This window comes from Azolla caroliniana, unplaced genomic scaffold (assembly GCF_043228905.1).
Source record: "Azolla caroliniana isolate FFs.n. ecotype wild unplaced genomic scaffold, voAzoCaro1.0.p SCAF_13, whole genome shotgun sequence".
Classification (NCBI taxonomy): domain Eukaryota; kingdom Viridiplantae; phylum Streptophyta; class Polypodiopsida; order Salviniales; family Salviniaceae; genus Azolla; species Azolla caroliniana.
The window spans coordinates 1,251,794-1,270,455 of NW_028230448.1; the positions used below are offsets into that span (position 1 = coordinate 1,251,794).

An 18,662-nucleotide genomic window follows, 5' to 3' on the forward strand; every position below is an offset into this window, starting at 1 on the left:
GTAGCAATGCCTTCATTTGGAGAGCAATGATTTGGCCTTTACTTTTAGGATTAGAAATACAGAGATGTGGACTAGCAACTTGCAATTACTTCGTTTGGATTGTTTAGGTGGAGAATAACACTCCTTGTTTCATACAATGTCCTATACTTGGTCAAATTTGGGAGTACACTGTACATTTCTTAGATGTGGCATTTTTTATCACATTGATATTTGACACCAACACAACACAAATTACACATTTCAATCCAAGATAAAAGATGTAGATCATTTTCCTTTTCATGAGATCGTAGGAATTGCATCATAATTAGAGAGAGAGATTCCAATGCCCCTAGAGCTTGGTTAGTTTTCAATATTCCGCATACATTGCACATTACCCGCTATATATAATGGTAGGATTAGTTTTTGATGTAGGATGATACTCTCATCTTCATTTCGTGCAAAAGTATTAGTTAACAGATAATGGTGAATGTGTTGCCTTGGTGATGACTTTAAAACACAGATAAATGTATGATGGGGTATGGTAATTTTGTATAATGATTGAGCAAGATGCTAAGCATAGATTCCTTAGATACCCAAATGCTAGGGCAAATTGGGTTGTTTTGCTCCAACTTTGGGCATTGTTAACAAAGAATGTTTCATCACTCTTCCAATAGTTTTTTATTCAGGAACTAGGGTTTTACCTTCTTAATCATATAAGGTTATGGTATGATTGGGTTTTGAGAAATGAATTCTTGTTTGATGGTCTCCATGGAGTACAATAGATTGGTAGGTTCAAAGGAAAATGGATTTGGCAATTTTTTGCAACCGTTGTCTACGAGTGTCGCGCACCTTATAGGATTTGCCTTGCCATAAGATTCTTACAATTCTAGTAAGGATAGGAGGGTTTTTCATTTGTATTCATGTTGTTTTGATATAAATATACATTTGCGGGAAAAAGATTCCGATGGCTAGCACGTCTGTAAAGAAATGATGTAATATTTTACTACAACACCACATTGCATCCATAAATCTATGTGATGAGCTAGTGCTTGTTAATACAAACAAATTATGTATATCATATGTCACTATTTATGTATATACAAGTGTATTAAGTCTATTAATATATATATGATATATCCATGCCTTTCTATCTTTCCTATCTTTATGCAGCTTTACAAAACTCTTCCATTTTATACCTGAAAACCAAAGCTACTTTTAAAGAATACCCAAAAGCTCGTATTTTTTCACGTTTGACTTTACAATAACTTTACAAAGCATACATACTTGCAGGTCTAACAACATGGCAAATATGGAAGCACCACTGCCGCAGGATCTTCCAAGGGAAGCCCATCTCGCCAACAAAGGTAATCATGGAACTTTAGGATCACCTCATCGTCTTCCTTTGTGGGTCATATGAAGATATTCAAGGCGAAGCGGACTAAACATCCAAGGCACAAGTAACCTTCATTTTGAAATGGAATGGAATGTCAATGCTGCATTTGCAAGGCCCTTGCAAGGTGACAATATACAATGGTGCTATCTCCCGCCGAAATGGCTCTTCCCACCGGGGACTCCCCCCCATGCGACATCCTCCCACTATCCCTGGACAATAGAAGGATCCCTCTAGTTTAGAGTTAATCGAAGCCACGGAGCTCTATATAAGGCCTGGCCCTTGTACATATGGTACCTCATGTATTTCTTCCTAACTAATGGGTAACATATTTTTTTGGAAAAAAAAAAACTTTACAAAGCAAGCTTCTCAAAACGAATGGGCATTGCAACAAATTTGGAAGAAAGACATCCACATGATTGCACAATCAATGATGGAGGGAGGTGGGAACATCACACCGTGGTTTTCCTAAGGAAACACAATTAAAGCCCCAAAAAAGCTATGAATCGAGAAAATCGCCGCAGAGTGTCCATGTTGATTTGCTCAAAATTGTCAAAGGGTAGTACACTGATGCAGGTGAGGAAGATTATGTCCATGCATGTTTCGGACGAGAGCTTGTAGATATATGTACATGTGTAAGGGTTCCGGTCGGGAGATCCGCAACTTTGTCCGGCCAGGGCCCGAAAAGGACGAGTACCCGAGAGAAAACACGAGGGAATTCGTTCACTTCTTTGCCAACGTAATTCTCTTCATCTTTTGTGAGCCCTAATTTTGTTTTGTTGTGAACCTTTTCAATATGTACATAAATAAATAATTAATTAATTAAAATAATTTATAAATAAATAGAAGAAGACCTCTTTGCTAAATAAGTACATAATAAATCATCTGCGTCACACAAAAAGAAAACAATCATTATTTTTTATGAATTTAATAATAAACAATTTCCAGCATGGAAATTGTCGTACTATCATCCATCCGTACAACAGAAGGCCGGAAGGGGCGCGTGCTGACGTGGAGCAACCGGCGTAGAGTTAAGACAGAATTTGAAAGGCATGTGAGCTGACGTGGAATGGCGTTCAGATTGGCCGGCGTGCTGGTGGTGAGACGTCCGCCACGTGGGCGGAGTATACCAATGATGTGGTGCCACGTGGACGACATAGACCATGGGAACCCACGTGTCGCGACACAATGGGCGTGACGTGGCTGAATGGGCCGGGGAGGAGGCACGCGGCTGGCTCCCCAAAGTTTTTTTTTTTAAAAGTAATTATAATTACAGTTTGTTTCATCAAACTCAAATACGAATTTCGGCCGACCCATTTATTTATTTGTCGAATTCACAACCCAGAAAAAAATAAAATAAAAAAAACAAAAACAAATAAATAATAAATAATAATAAACACAAAATAAAGAAAAAGAGATGGAAGTGTCATTGTTATAGGGCCAGAGGCAATTCTAGAGAGAGAATCTCAGAGAGAGAGAGAGACAGAGGCACAGTATTTAGAGTGAGAATTTCCGGGAGATTCTAGAGAGAGAGAGAGAGAGAGAGAGAGAGAGAGCTTTTCTCTGCTTCTTCTTCTTCTTCATCTTCTTCTTTGTCTCTCAAATAAAGCTTCTCTCTTTTGTAAAGCTAAGCAGGCGGACGTTCTTCAACTCTGCAGAAGGAAGGAAGGAAGCAAGGAAGAAACTCCTCTTTTGAACAGTTTTGATTCTATTCATTTACACTGATCATCTTTTCTATGTTCTGCCTGTTTTTTCCATTTATCACAAAAAGAAAGGAAATAAAACATTTGCAAGCTTTTTCTTCATGTGACCAATCAACTAGTCATCAAAATGAGATATATATATGTGTACATTCAGCACCATGCCTTACAGAGTGTGTAGATCTCTCTCTCTCTCTCTAAATCAGGAGTGCTTAAGTCTACTCCTTGGTGAGATGAATCTGCATAAATCATGCTCATGAATCTGCTATGCAGTCATCCAAATTTGTATTTCCAGTGAATTGTATTGGAATCCAATGGCTAACATGGTGCTAATCTGGCACATTCCACTGCCACTACTTCTACTATTACCATTATTACTACCCTTCCTACTCTCTGATACAGTCCATCTCTGCGCTTCGGCCCTACACACAGGAGGGAATTATGCCCCGGAAATCGAAGCCCTACTCTCGCTCAAATCCTCGCTCCATGATCCCGACCACAACCTCCGAGACTGGCGAGTAACATCATCCCCCGATGCGTGCTCTTGGAGGGGGGTCATATGCAATGCCTCTTCTTCTTCTTCATCTTCTTCGTCTTCCGTGGTCATCGGCCTCGATCTCTCCAACCTAAACCTGTCGGGCACCATCTCCGGCTCCATCCAACAGCTCCCGGCCCTCACGAGCCTCAACATATCCAACAACAACTTCGGCGGGGAGCTCCCCGTCTCCTTCACAAACCTCACCAAACTCCAGTTCCTCGACATTAGCCACAATGACTTCAATGGCACCATCCCTCCCGGCTTCTTCCGGCTCAAGTCCCTCCTCAACTTCACAGCCTACAGCAATTCCTTCACCGGGGAGCTCCCCGAAGAATTCGTCCACCTGCCTTCGCTCCGGCACTTTGACTTGAGCGGAAGCTACTTCTCCGGCCCCATTCCTTCTTCGTATGGAGCTCTCTCTTCGGTCGAGTACCTCGACCTCTCAGGTAACTTGCTGAATGGCACCATTCCTCCTCAATTGGGGAGCTTGCCTTCGGTTCGGATGCTAAAGCTAGGTTGGAACCAATATAGCGGTGGTATACCCCCGGAGCTCGGCAACCTCTCTTCCACATTAGAGTACCTAGACCTTGCTGGGGCCGAGCTCTTGGGTCCCATACCCAGCGAGCTCGGAAAGCTTTCTCGGCTTGATACCCTATTCCTCTATAAAAACCGTCTCTCGGATTTCATCCCGCCGGAGCTAGGTAACATCTCTACACTTATGTCTTTGGACCTCTCCCAGAACATGCTTTCGGGTCCGATCCCGCCCGCCTTCTCGGGCCTAGTCAACCTCACTCTGTTGAGCTTGATGTATAACAACTTGAGCGGGCCCGTGCCCCGAGCCATTGCTGATTTGCCCTATCTAGCCATCTTCCTCATATGGAACAATTCGCTCTCCGGAACACTCCCTCAAGAGCTCGGGAAATCTTCATCTTTACTATGGTTCGATGCCTCGGCCAACCTATTCTCAGGCCCAGTCCCACCAAACCTATGTGCTGGCGGCCGGCTATTCAAACTAATGCTTTTCTCTAACTCGTTCACGGGTCCGATACCAGAAAGCCTGGCACAATGCCATTCTCTATGGCGCCTCCGACTGGAAGGGAACCAGCTAAACGGAACGATACCTCCGGGTTTCGGTTCCTTGCGGAACTTCACATACCTTGATGTCTCTCACAATCAGATTTCAGGTCCCCTGCCCCAAGATCTCTTCTCTTCCTCCCTATTGCAGAATTTGGATGTGTCATTCAACCCTCTCGATTGTGCCTTTCCGGACGCGATATGGGAGATGGAGAGCTTGCAAAAGCTCTATGCATCTTCGTGCAACTTCTCAGGTAGCATCTCAAAGATCGGCCGATGCCCGCCCCTCATCACGTTGGATCTTTCCGGAAACCGCCTTAATGGGGGTATATCTTCGGGAATAGGTCATTGCCAGAAGCTCATCCTGCTCAACCTCACGAATAATGAATTGAGCGGACCTATCCCGAATGAGCTCGCTAGCCTGCCTGTTCTTTCCACGATATACCTCTCCCACAACTCTCTCAACGGAACGATCCCGCAAGACTTCCAAAATGCCACTGCATTAGAGGTGCTCGACATTTCGTACAACGATCTTTCAGGTGTGGTGCCTTCATCAGGTCTCTTTAAGATCATCAATCCGAGCATGTTAGCCGGGAACAAAGCCCTATGTGGTGGGGTTCTAGGCCCTTGTCAAGGGCTAGACAATGGAGTCATAGCACCTCCTTCCCCAGGTACAAACAAGAAACTAAGCCTCGGCCGTATGGCATGGGTTGTCGGATCCATCTTCGCAATGACCATAGTCATCTTGATGGCGGGATCACGGTGCTTCTATAAGCAGTATAGGTGGTACATATGTAGCAAATTGATCCTCAGGAGGCATGATGGGGATGAGAATGGATGGAAGCTCACCGCGTTTCAAAGGCTAAGCTTCACCGCGTCCGACATTGTGCAATGCTTGACGACGGACAACATCATTGGAATGGGCGCGGCCGGGACAGTGTATCGAGCGGACGTGCCGAGCGGGGAGGTTGTAGCCGTGAAGAAGCTATGGAGGAGCCAAAAGGATGTCGAAGTGAAAGAAGAAAAGATACTCGGAGAAGTGGATGTGCTCGGAAGTGTAAGGCATAGGAACATAGTGAGATTGCTAGGTTATTGCTCAAACAATGAGACAACTCTCCTCTTGTATGAGTATATGCCTAATGGGAGCTTGGGTGATTTGCTACATGGGAACAAAGAAGCCAATGTCCTAGCTGATTGGATGACAAGGTATAAGATTGCTATGGGGGTTGCTCAAGGTCTATGTTACTTGCATCACGACTGTTTCCCGGTCATTGTGCACCGAGATGTGAAATCAAACAACATTCTACTCGACACGAACATGGAGGCTCGAGTAGCTGACTTTGGAGTTGCTAAGCTTATTGAGGCCCCCGAGTCCATGTCCGTTGTGGCAGGGTCCTATGGTTACATTGCGCCAGGTATAACTTTAATCTATGATGCAACAATCTTATGTCTTTAATCTCTCTAGGGAATCATATAGTAGGTCTTAAGTGTGTGTGGAGACCATTGTAGAATCGAGATATGCACTACTTATATGTATCTAATGCTAGGTTTGCAAGTTGAGTATACTCAACCTAATCTATGTTAAGTTGATTACCCAATCTTTCTTTTGTTTTTGTGCACACGAGAGAAAAGCAAGCCTTATTGACGATGGATTGTGATTCTTCTTTCTTGTGTGGTGGTTCCAGAGTATGCATATACAATGCAAGTGGACGAGAAGAGTGACATATACAGCTATGGCGTGGTGTTGTTAGAGCTATTGACCGGGAAGAGGCCGATAGAGCCCGAGTTCGGAGAGTCGGTAAACATAGTGGAATGGGTGAAGGAGAAGGTTCATTCAAGGAGTGAAGAAGAAGGTGTGGGGGAGGTGTTGGATGCCAACATTGGGTCTTCTCTAAGTTGGGTGAGAGAAGAGATGACACTTGTGCTAAGAGTGGCCCTCCTTTGCACTAGCAAGCCCCCTATCGAACGCCCTAGCATGAGAGATGTGGTCACCATGCTATGTGAAGCTAAGCCTAGGAGGAAACAAACACCACCCACCCAATAGTATCTATCACACACAAACTCTCGACTCATCTTTGTAATATCCAATATGTAAGTTGTAACAAACATTTGAGCATCATCTCTTTTATATACGAGAATGACCCAACTCCGCTCCGCCCATGTTTTTATGCCCAATTCCAAACAGCACTTTCCAGCCCCCCTCTTTTTGATACCGAGTTTTGCTAACCCATCTTTGAAGATGTAGTTTTGTAATACCAATGTATTGCTCGTTTAATGCTTCTTCTTGGAACGTGTCCCATCGTGACATATGGCGTACTACGTCCATGGCACTAGCATCGGCCGTTTGATGTTTCCTCATCATATATATTCATATGCATTAAACATCTTGAATGGTGTACTATGCCCATGGCACTTCCACATGATGTTTCCTCTTGCATATGAGGATCTTGAATCATGCCCCATGGTGCTTACCTTTTTTGGTGCTTCCTCCAACCTACACATATCCATTTCTTCTCTTTCACTTCTTTGCAAGGGCTCTTGATAGAACATGACACGTAGGATGTCCTTATGAATTGTTCCTCATGGATTTTGTCCATCCTTGATGGTTTCATTTTAGGTGTAGGAGGTGTTTATTTCATTACCTTCGTGTTTTTATGTCTTGTATTGATGATAGTTTGGTCAATTGCATCGAAATGTGGTCTTATATCATAATATTCGTTGATTGTATCATATGGATCTCCCCACACTACAATATCTCGTGATGATCTTATATCCTAATGTCCATACATTTTATCCTTTGGGTCTTCATACACATTGGTTTCTAATGTATATTTATGGTGCATTTAATGTTCACCCATTTTAAGGTCAAGAAGATGTAATTGCATCTTCTGTTGCTATTTTGGCTCACCAAGATCATGTTTCATTTGCAAGTTGTATTCTTATGCAACAACAGTGTTATTATACGAAAGTCTTGTTCTTTGTCATGTTGGTCTTTGGGACACTTTATCCTTTGGGTCTTCACATGCATCAACCCCTCATTGAAGTATATTAGATGTTAACGTCCACTTGTTTTTTTATTCTCCAAGTGCTCAAATGCATAATTTTGTTGTAGTGGCAACTTGATGTTTTGGTCATTTCACATGTTTTATACAAAGCTAGATTGTGCTTGGATTCAATTTATACCTTTGTTAGAATGGTTATTGCACGTCTCTTGAATCATTAGTACAACCAAGGAAGACTAAGAAATGCACAATAAGGTAGGTAGGCACCCATTCATATATACAAAAGAAACCCTATATCTAGTGTCTCGATCATATGACTATCTACATTGTGCTTGGACAAGGCGATCCATATTTGAATGTGCTTATCTCCAGCCTTAATCTCAATACCTTATAAGTATACACATCCACTTAAAAAAGACTCAGTACTCTCGCAATTGGAAGTAGGGGAAGTCATCATGTTACCTCAAGAGCCGGATCCTTATGACATGTGGAATCATTTTCAACGTTATCTAAATTCTTTAATTGTGCACATATGAGAATTTTGTAGCCTTAGTAATTGCTTACAATCTACTATGTGTAGGTGCCGTAACATTTCGGCTACCGTTGTTCCTGTGATGCCTTAATATTGATGTGTAAACACGAGGATTTCTGGTCGTATCAAAGAGCTTCACCATGCACACGTATATTTCTCGTGTACACAAATTTAAAATTTTAGTGATGCATTTTCCTTTTGTGTTCTCTTCACTCATACACCTTGTAACGATTGAGTGAATTAAATATATATCTCTGCAATTAATGTAGAGACATATAGAACCATTAATGTGCAATTCATTGAAACTTGAGATTGTATCCCAAGTGTGGTACTTCTTGTACACACTTTCAACTCAAAGGACAACTTCATTGATACATTGTTTAGCACAATATTCAGTTTGGAGATGCAATAAAATAATTTGGGTGCTCCACACCAAAGGTAATAAATGCAAATTTCCAAGCTATGATTAAGTTACCGTGGTAAAAAATGTATAAACCACCAAGGAAAGTTGTGCATTCCGGCTCATCGCTACAAGTTAAAGAATACAATGGTATTCCATGTTAATATTCGCTTTTATGAAACTAGTAGAAATTGAAAGAGGTAAGGTTGAATAACATTTTTTGCAACAGATTTTTCTGATTCCTTGAGGAAACAACCAACCCCCTCGTCGAAGCATCCCTTTATACAAATTATGTAATCGGGTTCGGCTAAACTATCTAGGGAGAGTCCTATGAGAAAGAAGCTATGTAGGGGTGTCACAATGTCATGCTTGTCTTTGAAAGGTCATACCTTTGATGAGAGGTTCCTATTGATCAGCCTAATCGTTGGGAGATTATGTTCCCTCTCAAGTGAAAAAAATAGGGATTTACTACGGTTCCCAATATAATCACCGAGATGGACTTTAAATGAGGAGATAATAGGAAGTAAATTTGGTTCCAGTATCAATCTTAAAGCATATTTTTCCATTGTAAACTTATTGAAACACCAATCAAATTTGTTTGAGCAAAAAGAGGAAAAGAAAATTATGTAAATCCAAAAGCACTTATTAGATCACCAAGTCATGGTCATAAAAGAATTCAAAATTGTAATGATTAGAATGATTCGAAAATGTCTAGCTCATTGAATGGATCTTGTTCAAGAAATTCAAGGAAATCAGATGTGCACATGATGTGTTTTAGTATGGATATTTCTAAGGACATCTCAAAATCTTATTTCATAGTTGGCATAAGGTCTTTAGCATCTCAAAATATACAAGCACAACATGAAAAATATCATCTTCGTTGCGTCCACTTGGAGTTGTTATACATATCTCAATACTTGAATGTTTATAGTTGTGAGGTTAATGTATCTCAATGTAAATGGAGATGCACTTATGAAAGTTTATGCTTTAACAAATCATGCACATTATTTTCCTTAGTTCAGCAATAAGGGAAACCACTTATATTAGTTATTAGGCCTTAGGTTTATGGTTTTGGTAACAAAGGATGCTTAGGTAAATGGCAGTAATCCAAATAGTAGTGGACGAAATAATCAATACATTATGAAGAAATAGTATAGGTAGTTAGCATATCATCCTCATAGGTAAAGCTATTAAACAATTGACCAAAACCAATCTTAGAAGGGTCTAAATGAGGATTAGCATGATTAATTGTTCCTTTCTGCTTAAATATTGCTCTCACATATAATGTAAGGTAAAAACCTAAATCTAACATATGAGTCATCATATTTTTGACAATGTTATCAAGTGGCTATTTGATCTAGTTTGGGCATAATTCCCAGCTTCTAACACATTGGGCTTCATTTTTTTGTTTGATGGATGAACAATGATCCTAAGACCCATGTTCAAGCAAGGCTTAGTGACCTCTATCCCTAAATTATTTTCATTTGTTGTTAGATTCTTCAATGTCAAAATATTAATATTTCTCAAACATTATATTCGTGTTCACATTAGTTTCATTAGTGATCAAATCTTTGACATCGCTACTCCCTCTTTTGCACCTCATCTCAATTTGCCTCTCTTCCAATAACAAGTATGCAAGTGATGGTCATGACGATGGGTCTTGTCTTTATCATCATCATCGGGATGGTTGCATCCACACTAGCATTTGGCCAAGTTTCGATACTGTTGCAATATAATGGGAGTAGCAATGCTTTTGGTGTGATTTACAAAAATATAATGGATCTCGAATACTCTCGTCTAATCCACCCTTATTAATCACGATCCATCTCATGGAATTTTCTATCCATTTACTCCTTTCATCAATGCCAATGTCTAAGCCGAGAGGGCCCCCGATAAGGTTGTTATATTGGACTATAGGATGGCATAAAACACAAAAAATTATTAATCAAAAATAAAAAAGATTTGGTTATAGAAGAAGAGATGTTTGGCATCAAATAAACTAGATTAAAACACAAAGATTAAAGCTACATTGTTTGCAATTAACTTAATATCTTATAATAAACTAGATTGAAACACAACACCAATATTGGGAAAATAGTCATATTAAACTAAACCCTTTGCAACTAATTAATGATTATACTACATGTAGCTATTCGACATTCATAATCCATTCCTAGCATAGCACAAGAAACACTAGAGTCTAGAATAGTCTTGGCATGTTGGATGATACTCTTGCTTATCATTACAAATATCATGAAGGTTCACCTTGTATTGTTATATGATTTATAGTGTCTTTGAGAAAGGATTAGAACCATGTTATTCTTCTTACTCAAGTATGACTCGGTGTAATGCAACTAAAATACACAACAAAGGGGAGGCTTGGGAGTTTAAACTAAGACCAAAACGTTTCTTGTGGTATCTTGTCATACCGACAAAATTCCCACTAAAGCCATGGATAGGGAGTTTTTATGAAGTTTTGCCATTTCTTTGAAAACATGGAAAAGAATCCCAATCGAGTCCATGAGCAAAGTTTTTCTATTGTTTAAAAAGCAATACACAATTCCGACCAATTTCACGAACACAATTATTCTTTTGTATTAAGTGCAAAAACTAGCCACTTCTTCTACTTCCTCCTCAAGCATTGAACACATCACATAGGAAGCATGAATGGGCATGGTAATGCATGGGCTGATCTAAGGAGATGGGCCATGAGGGTAGACAAGGAAATGAAATGGGTCAAAATTATATTAACTAAGTGTCTTGGACATTTAGAGCACTAGAGACTAATGACACTTATCGAATGAAAACACATCATTCAATTTGGTTCCAAAGTACTTGAAATTCTCACTACCATAGCACAAAACTCATAACTAAATCATCACATCTATCTATCTACCTATCCTTAACTACACACACAATAGACAAGAAGGTCATGGTTTTGTTACACACAAAATGGTACAAGATTGAGAGGCAACAAATGTGTTGGAATGATGAGAAAATCAGATGTGGTAAAAAACAAAGAAGATGTAGAGTCTAGACATACCCAATTGCATGACTTAATGTTACCTGTTCATGGGAAGTAGGAGAAAAATTAGCTTCCATGGATGTGACTTCTTTACACTTGTTCTTTCTTAGCATCTCCTTGGCCCTAGATCAAGCAAGAATTTATATACGCCATAAAAACTTGAGGCGGATTGAATGCTTGTAATTAATAGGTCTCTTTATGAGAGAGAGAGAGAGAGAGTCCCATTTTTTTCTAGCCTATGTCGTGGGTTCGACGCTTGCTAGCTCATATTTTTGGCCTAAGTGAAAAGTATGAAAGGGTTGAACGCGCATGACCATTATGTGTATGCTTGATGACCATGTAGATAGTCTCTACTAGATGACCTTGATGTCTCCGCCCAATGACCTTACCAACTTATTAGCTATACTAGTTTGGGCACTCTCCCTCAAATGATAATGTAGTAAATCCGCATGTTTTCTTGCATCCCATCTTGTTCTCCCCCCATGAATCCTTCATCTCTAACCATTTACTTCGTGCCTTTCACCCATGACATTGAGAAAACTTATCCTTACTACAATGACTCTTATTGGCATCGTACACACACACACTCACTAAACATGTTTTAATCCTATCATTGGTCTTGTATTTTTGAAGACCAATGCATACAAGAAGGTGGAAGACACACAACTTTATATCTCCATGAACCACCTTTTTGTGACTAGGGTTAGATATGTTGGGAAGAAAATTCTTTTGCGTAGAATTTATAACATCTTTTGTCTTGATTAATTATCACATGAAGAGGATATGGTAAACAAGGATGAGACTAAAAACAATTGTTGATACTATTATGCATGAAATTCCATGGTCAATGAAGATAAAATTCTCTTAAGAAATTGGGCAAAGGGATTCACTAAATTCGTGTGAATTGGGTCCTATGCTATAGGCAACAAGATAGACATGCTATAGGCAACTAGATAGACATGACAGACAGACACAACACAACACATGCCAAAATACAATTGGCTGTAGAAATAATGGGGATACAAACCGCCATCTCAGGGTTTGATCTTGGGCGTACAAGATATCAATGTATTCGAATGATTTTAGTTCTTTATATTTACAGTATGCTCAAATTGTCAACATAGAAAGTGTCGACTCTCAGTAATAACATGATGTACTTCATTTTCTTGAATATAAATTCCCTAGAATATTAATGTGATTCATATGTTATGCGATGATTATTATTGTGGACACAATGTAGCAATTTGGTTAATTGACTAGTTTGAGATATCGAGGACATGTGCAATATTATGGTACCTTGAAGGCTATACAATGTCTTTTCTATCAAACTCTAAGCTCCAACGTATGGAGACAAATGACAATGTTGTCGATTTCGTGTGGGGGATAATGATGCCTAATTATATACAAGATATATGTGTGTTTATTAAAGTAGAAGAGGCTAGTTATTTACATCAGGACCCTTATTTAAGAAAAAAGGTATGGTCTAAGAAATATGATTATTGCACTTGAATTTGGATAAAGGAAAATGGTGATTCTCTAGATCTATATGTTGTAATCGTAAAATGAACTTATGGTTTGACGACTAATTTGAAAGGGCATAAAAAATAACTCTAAAAGCTTGAACTTTTGGCCATTTTGAGTTTATATAGAACCTTTATGACTTCCTTCTAAACAAAACTCTTGGTCAAATATAAATTCAACCAATGTGAAATCTCATTCCACTCTAGTAATAATCTTCCCATGACCTCATTAGAAAAAACCTCCTTTTATGTTTCAAGATTGTTGAATGCATCTAATATGCATTAATGATATACAAGCCCATGAAACATCCATCTTTAGAGATGGTTGGCTGAAAAAGAGAGACAATGTTCGCATTTGTAATTCAATTTGAATCTTATACACCATGAATGCCACAAGGATTTTAACATGCCCCATCAGAAAGCAACAATGAAATTATAACGAAACAATGGAAGCGTCAGATGGGGGTTAAGTGTCAAATTATAGCCATGTGAAGATGGGAACAACTAAGGGGTGCCACATTGCCATAGTATGCTAGTCAAGTGGATCTAGGAAATCCCATGCATGGATAACGGATACATATAGGATGATAGGGTGCAAATCAATGCCAATATTTAGTCTCAAATATGTATAACATTAGGTAGGTTATCGTAACATATTCAAATATTTAAAAGTCCTGAATCCAATCAATATGTGTCACCGATTTTGAGGTTTTGTCTCATCATTATTGGACATATAGTCATTATCTCCCAATGCACTAGAGATCCTCTTATGATGCACAAGTGTTTTGGCTTTTAGTATACCTTTTTGAGGTGCTTCACTTTTCATTAGTAACAACTTACAAGTATCTCTCTTTTTCAAAGGGAGGTGAATAAGTGTACATTTATCTTCCATGCCGTTCTATTTCATATCAATATAGTACAATCATTTCTTGAAATACTTATGCCTCATTGATTGTAAAAATCTTTTCTACACTAAAGGTAAAAGATTTAATCCTTTATTTCACTCTCTCTATTTATGTGAGTGTTTCCAATCATGCTACGCTTAAATTTTTTATGAGTTTCTTATTGATATAGAAGTGCTCTCCTAAAATTTTCCTATTTTATGTCTGTATATCATGCCCATAGGCTTTCATATATCCTAGGTTGAATGCTACGTACAACATACAAATTATTTCATTACTTCATGCCCTAGCCCTTTTCGATTTCGGTTTAAATCTTATGTCATGACACAATGTTTTGCTTCATTTTATAGTGTCTTTGTTGTCTAGATTTATTTACTTTGTCTTTGAAACTCTTGTACATATGTGGCATGAGGGGTTGGGTTACCAAGAATATAATGCATAGAGTTGCTATAATTTGGTTTAGGTTATTGGTGGAGTTAGACATGATGAGACTTAGGAAGGTCGAAGGTGAACAACTTGTCATAGATAATTAGGAATGATATCTTGACTCTTGCAACGATAAAGAATGCAACGAAATGCGATACGTAATGTGAATTGCAGAATTCCGCGAATCACCGAGACTTTGAACACAACTTGTGCCTGAGGCTTGTCCAAGGGCACGTCTGCCTGAGCGTCCTCACGACCCCCACACCACTCCCCCACCATTCGGTGTGATGGAGTGGCGGAGATGGTTGTCTGTTGGAGCCCTTCTCGCACACGCTGTGAGTATTTGGCACTAGCGGTCGACTGAACTGCATCGGTTGCTCCCTGTGGCGATGCGTCGCAAGGGTGGTTTGCTTCCTCAGCCTGCAAGGGCTTTGAGATAGCAACTATTGCGTTGTGTTTCCCGTTTAAGGATGCTCTTATCGAGTCAAGCTAATCGTTCCAGGCATTACGTCTATTTGCTTCGTGCACTTCGGCCCGATGCCTAGACCGAAACTATCAAACGGACCTCAGATCAGGCGAGACTACCCGCTGAGTTTAAGCATATCACTAAGCGGAGGAAAAGAAACTAACAAGGATTTCCCTAGTAGCGGTGTCGTGAAGTTGACACTTCACGATGTCAAAACAATGTCAAAAATCCATAAAAGAAATTTCCCATATGGAGCTTGTGACGAGGAGCATATGCAAATTTTCGGTTCGTGAATCGGAGTTCAAGAGCCCAAGATACAAGCTTTGGAAGGATTAATGTTACTCAGGACACAAATGTAATTATGTCAAAAGGGAGAGTCGAAATTAAATAAGGGTTATTTTTGTAATTTCTCAAATGTATAACTACAAAATCGAATTTGTAGAATACATAAATAAAAATAGATAGATAAATAATATACAATAAAAAAAAAATAAAAAAAATAAAACCGCCTACATGAGGTGGTTGACAAACCGCCTCAAGAGGATGGTAGGGCGGTTGACCACCCTATATAAGCCATGCCTATGGTGGCTAAAGAAGGGAAAAGGAAGAAGGGGAAGAAAAGGAAGGAAAAGCGAGTGAAGAAGCTTGCGTGGGTGTAAGATGCAGAGCTCGCCAAAGAAGATGGTGGCTTGAAGAAATCAACAAAAAGACTTAAAGAAAAGAAATGAAATAGAATAAAAGGAAGAAGTTGAAGTGGTGTATATTAGATGCCTCTATGTAAATAGAAGGTCATGAGTTTGAATCCTCATTGAGTAACTTCTTTTGGTAATCAAATTTTGTAATATAAATTTAGTATATATAAAGTGAAATAGAAAGACAAATAAATAGAAACCAAAGAGATTGAAGTGGTCTATTCAAATGCTTTTTCTCAAATAGAGTTTGTGAGTTCAAGTCTTGCCAAGTAACTTTCGGCAAATAAATATTGTAAGTGGTTGCTTTACAAATAAAATTCTTTTCACAACAACGTCGCATTTATCTTGCCTTCTTGGCTTCTTGTCATCGCACCATTTGCGATTACACGTTTTCACCTCGATTATCCCCGAGTCATAGAACCCCGGCGGTTGCGACACACAACAACAATCTTCTCGACAACGGCGAGTGAACCGGAAAGAGCCCAACTTGAAAATCGTGTGGCCTCGCCGTGCGAATTGTAGTCTGGAGAGGCGTCCTCCGCGACGGACCGAGCCCAAGTCCCTTGGAAAGGGGCGTAAGAGAGGGTGAGAGCCCTGTCGAGCTCGGACCCTGTCGCTACACGAGGCATCGTCGACGAGTCGGGCTATTTGGGAATGTAGCCCTAAGTGGGTGGTAAATTCCATCCAAGGTTAAATACGGGCAAGAGACCAATAGTGAACAAGTACCGCGAGGGAAAGATGAAAAGGACTTTGAAAAGAGAGTTAAAAAGTGCTTGAAATTACTGGGAGGGAAGCGAATGGAGGCCGCGGGTGCACCTCGGTCGGATGTGGAATGCTGTGAGCTGGTTTGCGGCTCGACGCGGGGCGCTGGCACGACGGGACAAGAGCGAGCTTTCGTTGGCTCACTGATGCCGTCGTGCTGGCCGAGGAACGAAGCATGCACCGTTAGGCGGGCTATATGCACCTGCATGCTCTGGACATTGGCGCTCAGGGCTTTCCATCCGTCCCCTCTTTAAACATGGACCAAGGAGTCTAACATGTAAGCGAGCCATTGGGTGGCAACAAACCCACGCAGGCGCAAGTAACCTGATCGGTGGGATCCCCCTTGTGGGGTGCACCATCGACCGACCAACAACTTCGAATGTGCCAACATACATCAGACCCTTTCCATGATGGTTCGATTCATCCTTTCGGCTAACACGGCATGGAAGAGACTACGGGAGCCAAGACCACAAACACCCATCGAAGATCCCGAAACTTGGCACACATATACAGAGAGACTTTACCAAATCCCAAACCAACCACCTTTTCCAATGCCTTCCACAACCCGGCCTACCACGGGGACACTTTTCACGACCTCTAGGGTCATGAAGGTCATAAAGAAATTACAACATAGGAAGTCCATGGACCACACAGGATTGCGAGCAGAACACATTATATATGCGAGAGAGTGCCTAGCTCCCTTGCTAACTCTAATCTTCAATCGTGCCCTTGCGGAGGGTTTTTCACCACAGTGGACTATGAATACAATGACCCCCATACATAAAGGGGGGGACCCCATGGACCCAAATACATATAGGACCATTATGATAGGCCATACCCTTGCTAAGTTATATGGTGCAGTAATGGAAGCAGAGCTTAGCGACTACATGGAGACCCTAAACCTTCGTGCACCTGAACAAGCTGGCTTTAGACGAGCCTTCTCCACTATTGATCACATCTTCACACTTAGATGCCTAATTGACCAAACTAGGGCTCGCAAGAAGAGATTATATTGTTGTTTTGTGGACTTCCGCAAAGCCTTTGACACAGTCCCTAGAGATCGGTTGTCTGATAGACTTAAAATCTTGAGGATACCAGATGATATGGTATGGGCCATCTACGCACTATATGAACAAGTGTCCGGGTGTGTCCGATGCCCAGGTGGCCTATCCAATCGTTTCACTAGCACTATTGGTGTAAAACAAGGTTGCCCCCTATCACCGACGCTTTTTGGGATCTACATTGATGAGATCACAGATTTTATTGCTTGTGAGGGAGGCACCAGAGTGGTCCTTGGGGATACGCAGGTTCGTATCTTGCTCTATGCGGATGACATAGTTTTGCTCTCTGAATCCGAACACGACCTACAGAGGCACCTCAATGCCTTAGATGACTTTTGTGTACAACGAGGATTGGTAGTGAATCTAGGGAAAACGAAAGTCCTTATCTTCCACACATCGGCCCAAGTTAGAGCTAAGTGTCACCTAACTATCTCCCATAGCCCAGTCGAGGTGGTTGGATCGTACGTATATCTCGGAGTCACTTTTAGTGCCCGCTCAGGTAAATTTTCGATGACACAGGCAGCGAAGGATAGACTCACGAGAGGACATGCATCCCTCTCACTCCTAGAGAGACAATGCCACCAAGCACACTTTCAAGAGCCACGGACTAAAGGGTGGCTCTTTGACTCATTAGTGACCCCCTCCCTCATGTATGCATCAGCGGTTTGGGCTCCAGGATTACCATCCTTCATGTGGATGCAATTAGAGAGACCATTGGTGATGATGCTATCACGCCAACTCCGAAGCAAATCGACTGTACCACATGACATTATTAGGGCCGAGTTCACGTTACCCCCAATGCTAGTAGAGGCACTTTTTCAACTTGTAGTCTTTATTGATAGGATACATAGCCTACCACATGATAGAATATCTCATCAAGCCTTTAAGGCCTCTCGATCATTGTATGAGTCCGGCTATACTAGCTCATGGTATGGCATGATGGTGACTTGGCTTCTTGCGAATGGTCTAGACATTAATAACCTACCTCCCCTTAGGTACAACCACACGAGTGATAACACCTTAATCTCTCATGAGAACTGCAATAAAGTAATACGCCAAGAAATATGGCAAATTTACACTCGGTGTAAATGGATCACCCCACTAGAGCCACTCCCATCTAAAATGTCGTACTATAAGAAACACTTCATGCACTTCTCTGAGTTAGGTTTTATCACACAGCCAAAATATCTAGA

At 40.6% G+C, this 18,662-nt stretch overlaps 1 protein-coding gene and 1 non-coding gene across 2 annotated transcripts; both read left to right on the forward strand.

Moving 5' to 3' along the window:
- Positions 1 to 3,253: 3,253 nt before the first annotated feature.
- PXY (Leucine-rich repeat protein kinase family protein) lies at positions 3,254 to 6,965 on the forward strand. Its single transcript, XM_087329247.1, has 2 exons — positions 3,254 to 6,096; positions 6,367 to 6,965. The coding sequence occupies exons 1-2, from the start codon at positions 3,384 to 3,386 to the stop codon at positions 6,723 to 6,725; spliced, it is 3,072 nt and encodes a 1,023-aa protein (XP_087185373.1). The 5' UTR covers positions 3,254 to 3,383; the 3' UTR covers positions 6,726 to 6,965.
- Positions 6,966 to 14,586: 7,621 nt separating this feature from the next.
- On the forward strand, positions 14,587 to 14,738 carry LOC147855930 (5.8S ribosomal RNA). The gene has a single exon (XR_015530754.1). It is a non-coding gene; the product is annotated as a 5.8S ribosomal RNA (ribosomal RNA).
- Positions 14,739 to 18,662: the final 3,924 nt, after the last annotated feature.

Coding starts and splice junctions, on each gene's coding strand:
- PXY (XM_087329247.1), top strand. CDS start 3,384: ATGGCTAACATGGTGCTAATCTGGCACATTCCACTGCCACTACTTCTA. Junction 6,097..6,366: donor CTATGGTTACATTGCGCCAG/GTATAACTTTAA, acceptor TGGTGGTTCCAG/AGTATGCATATACAATGCAA.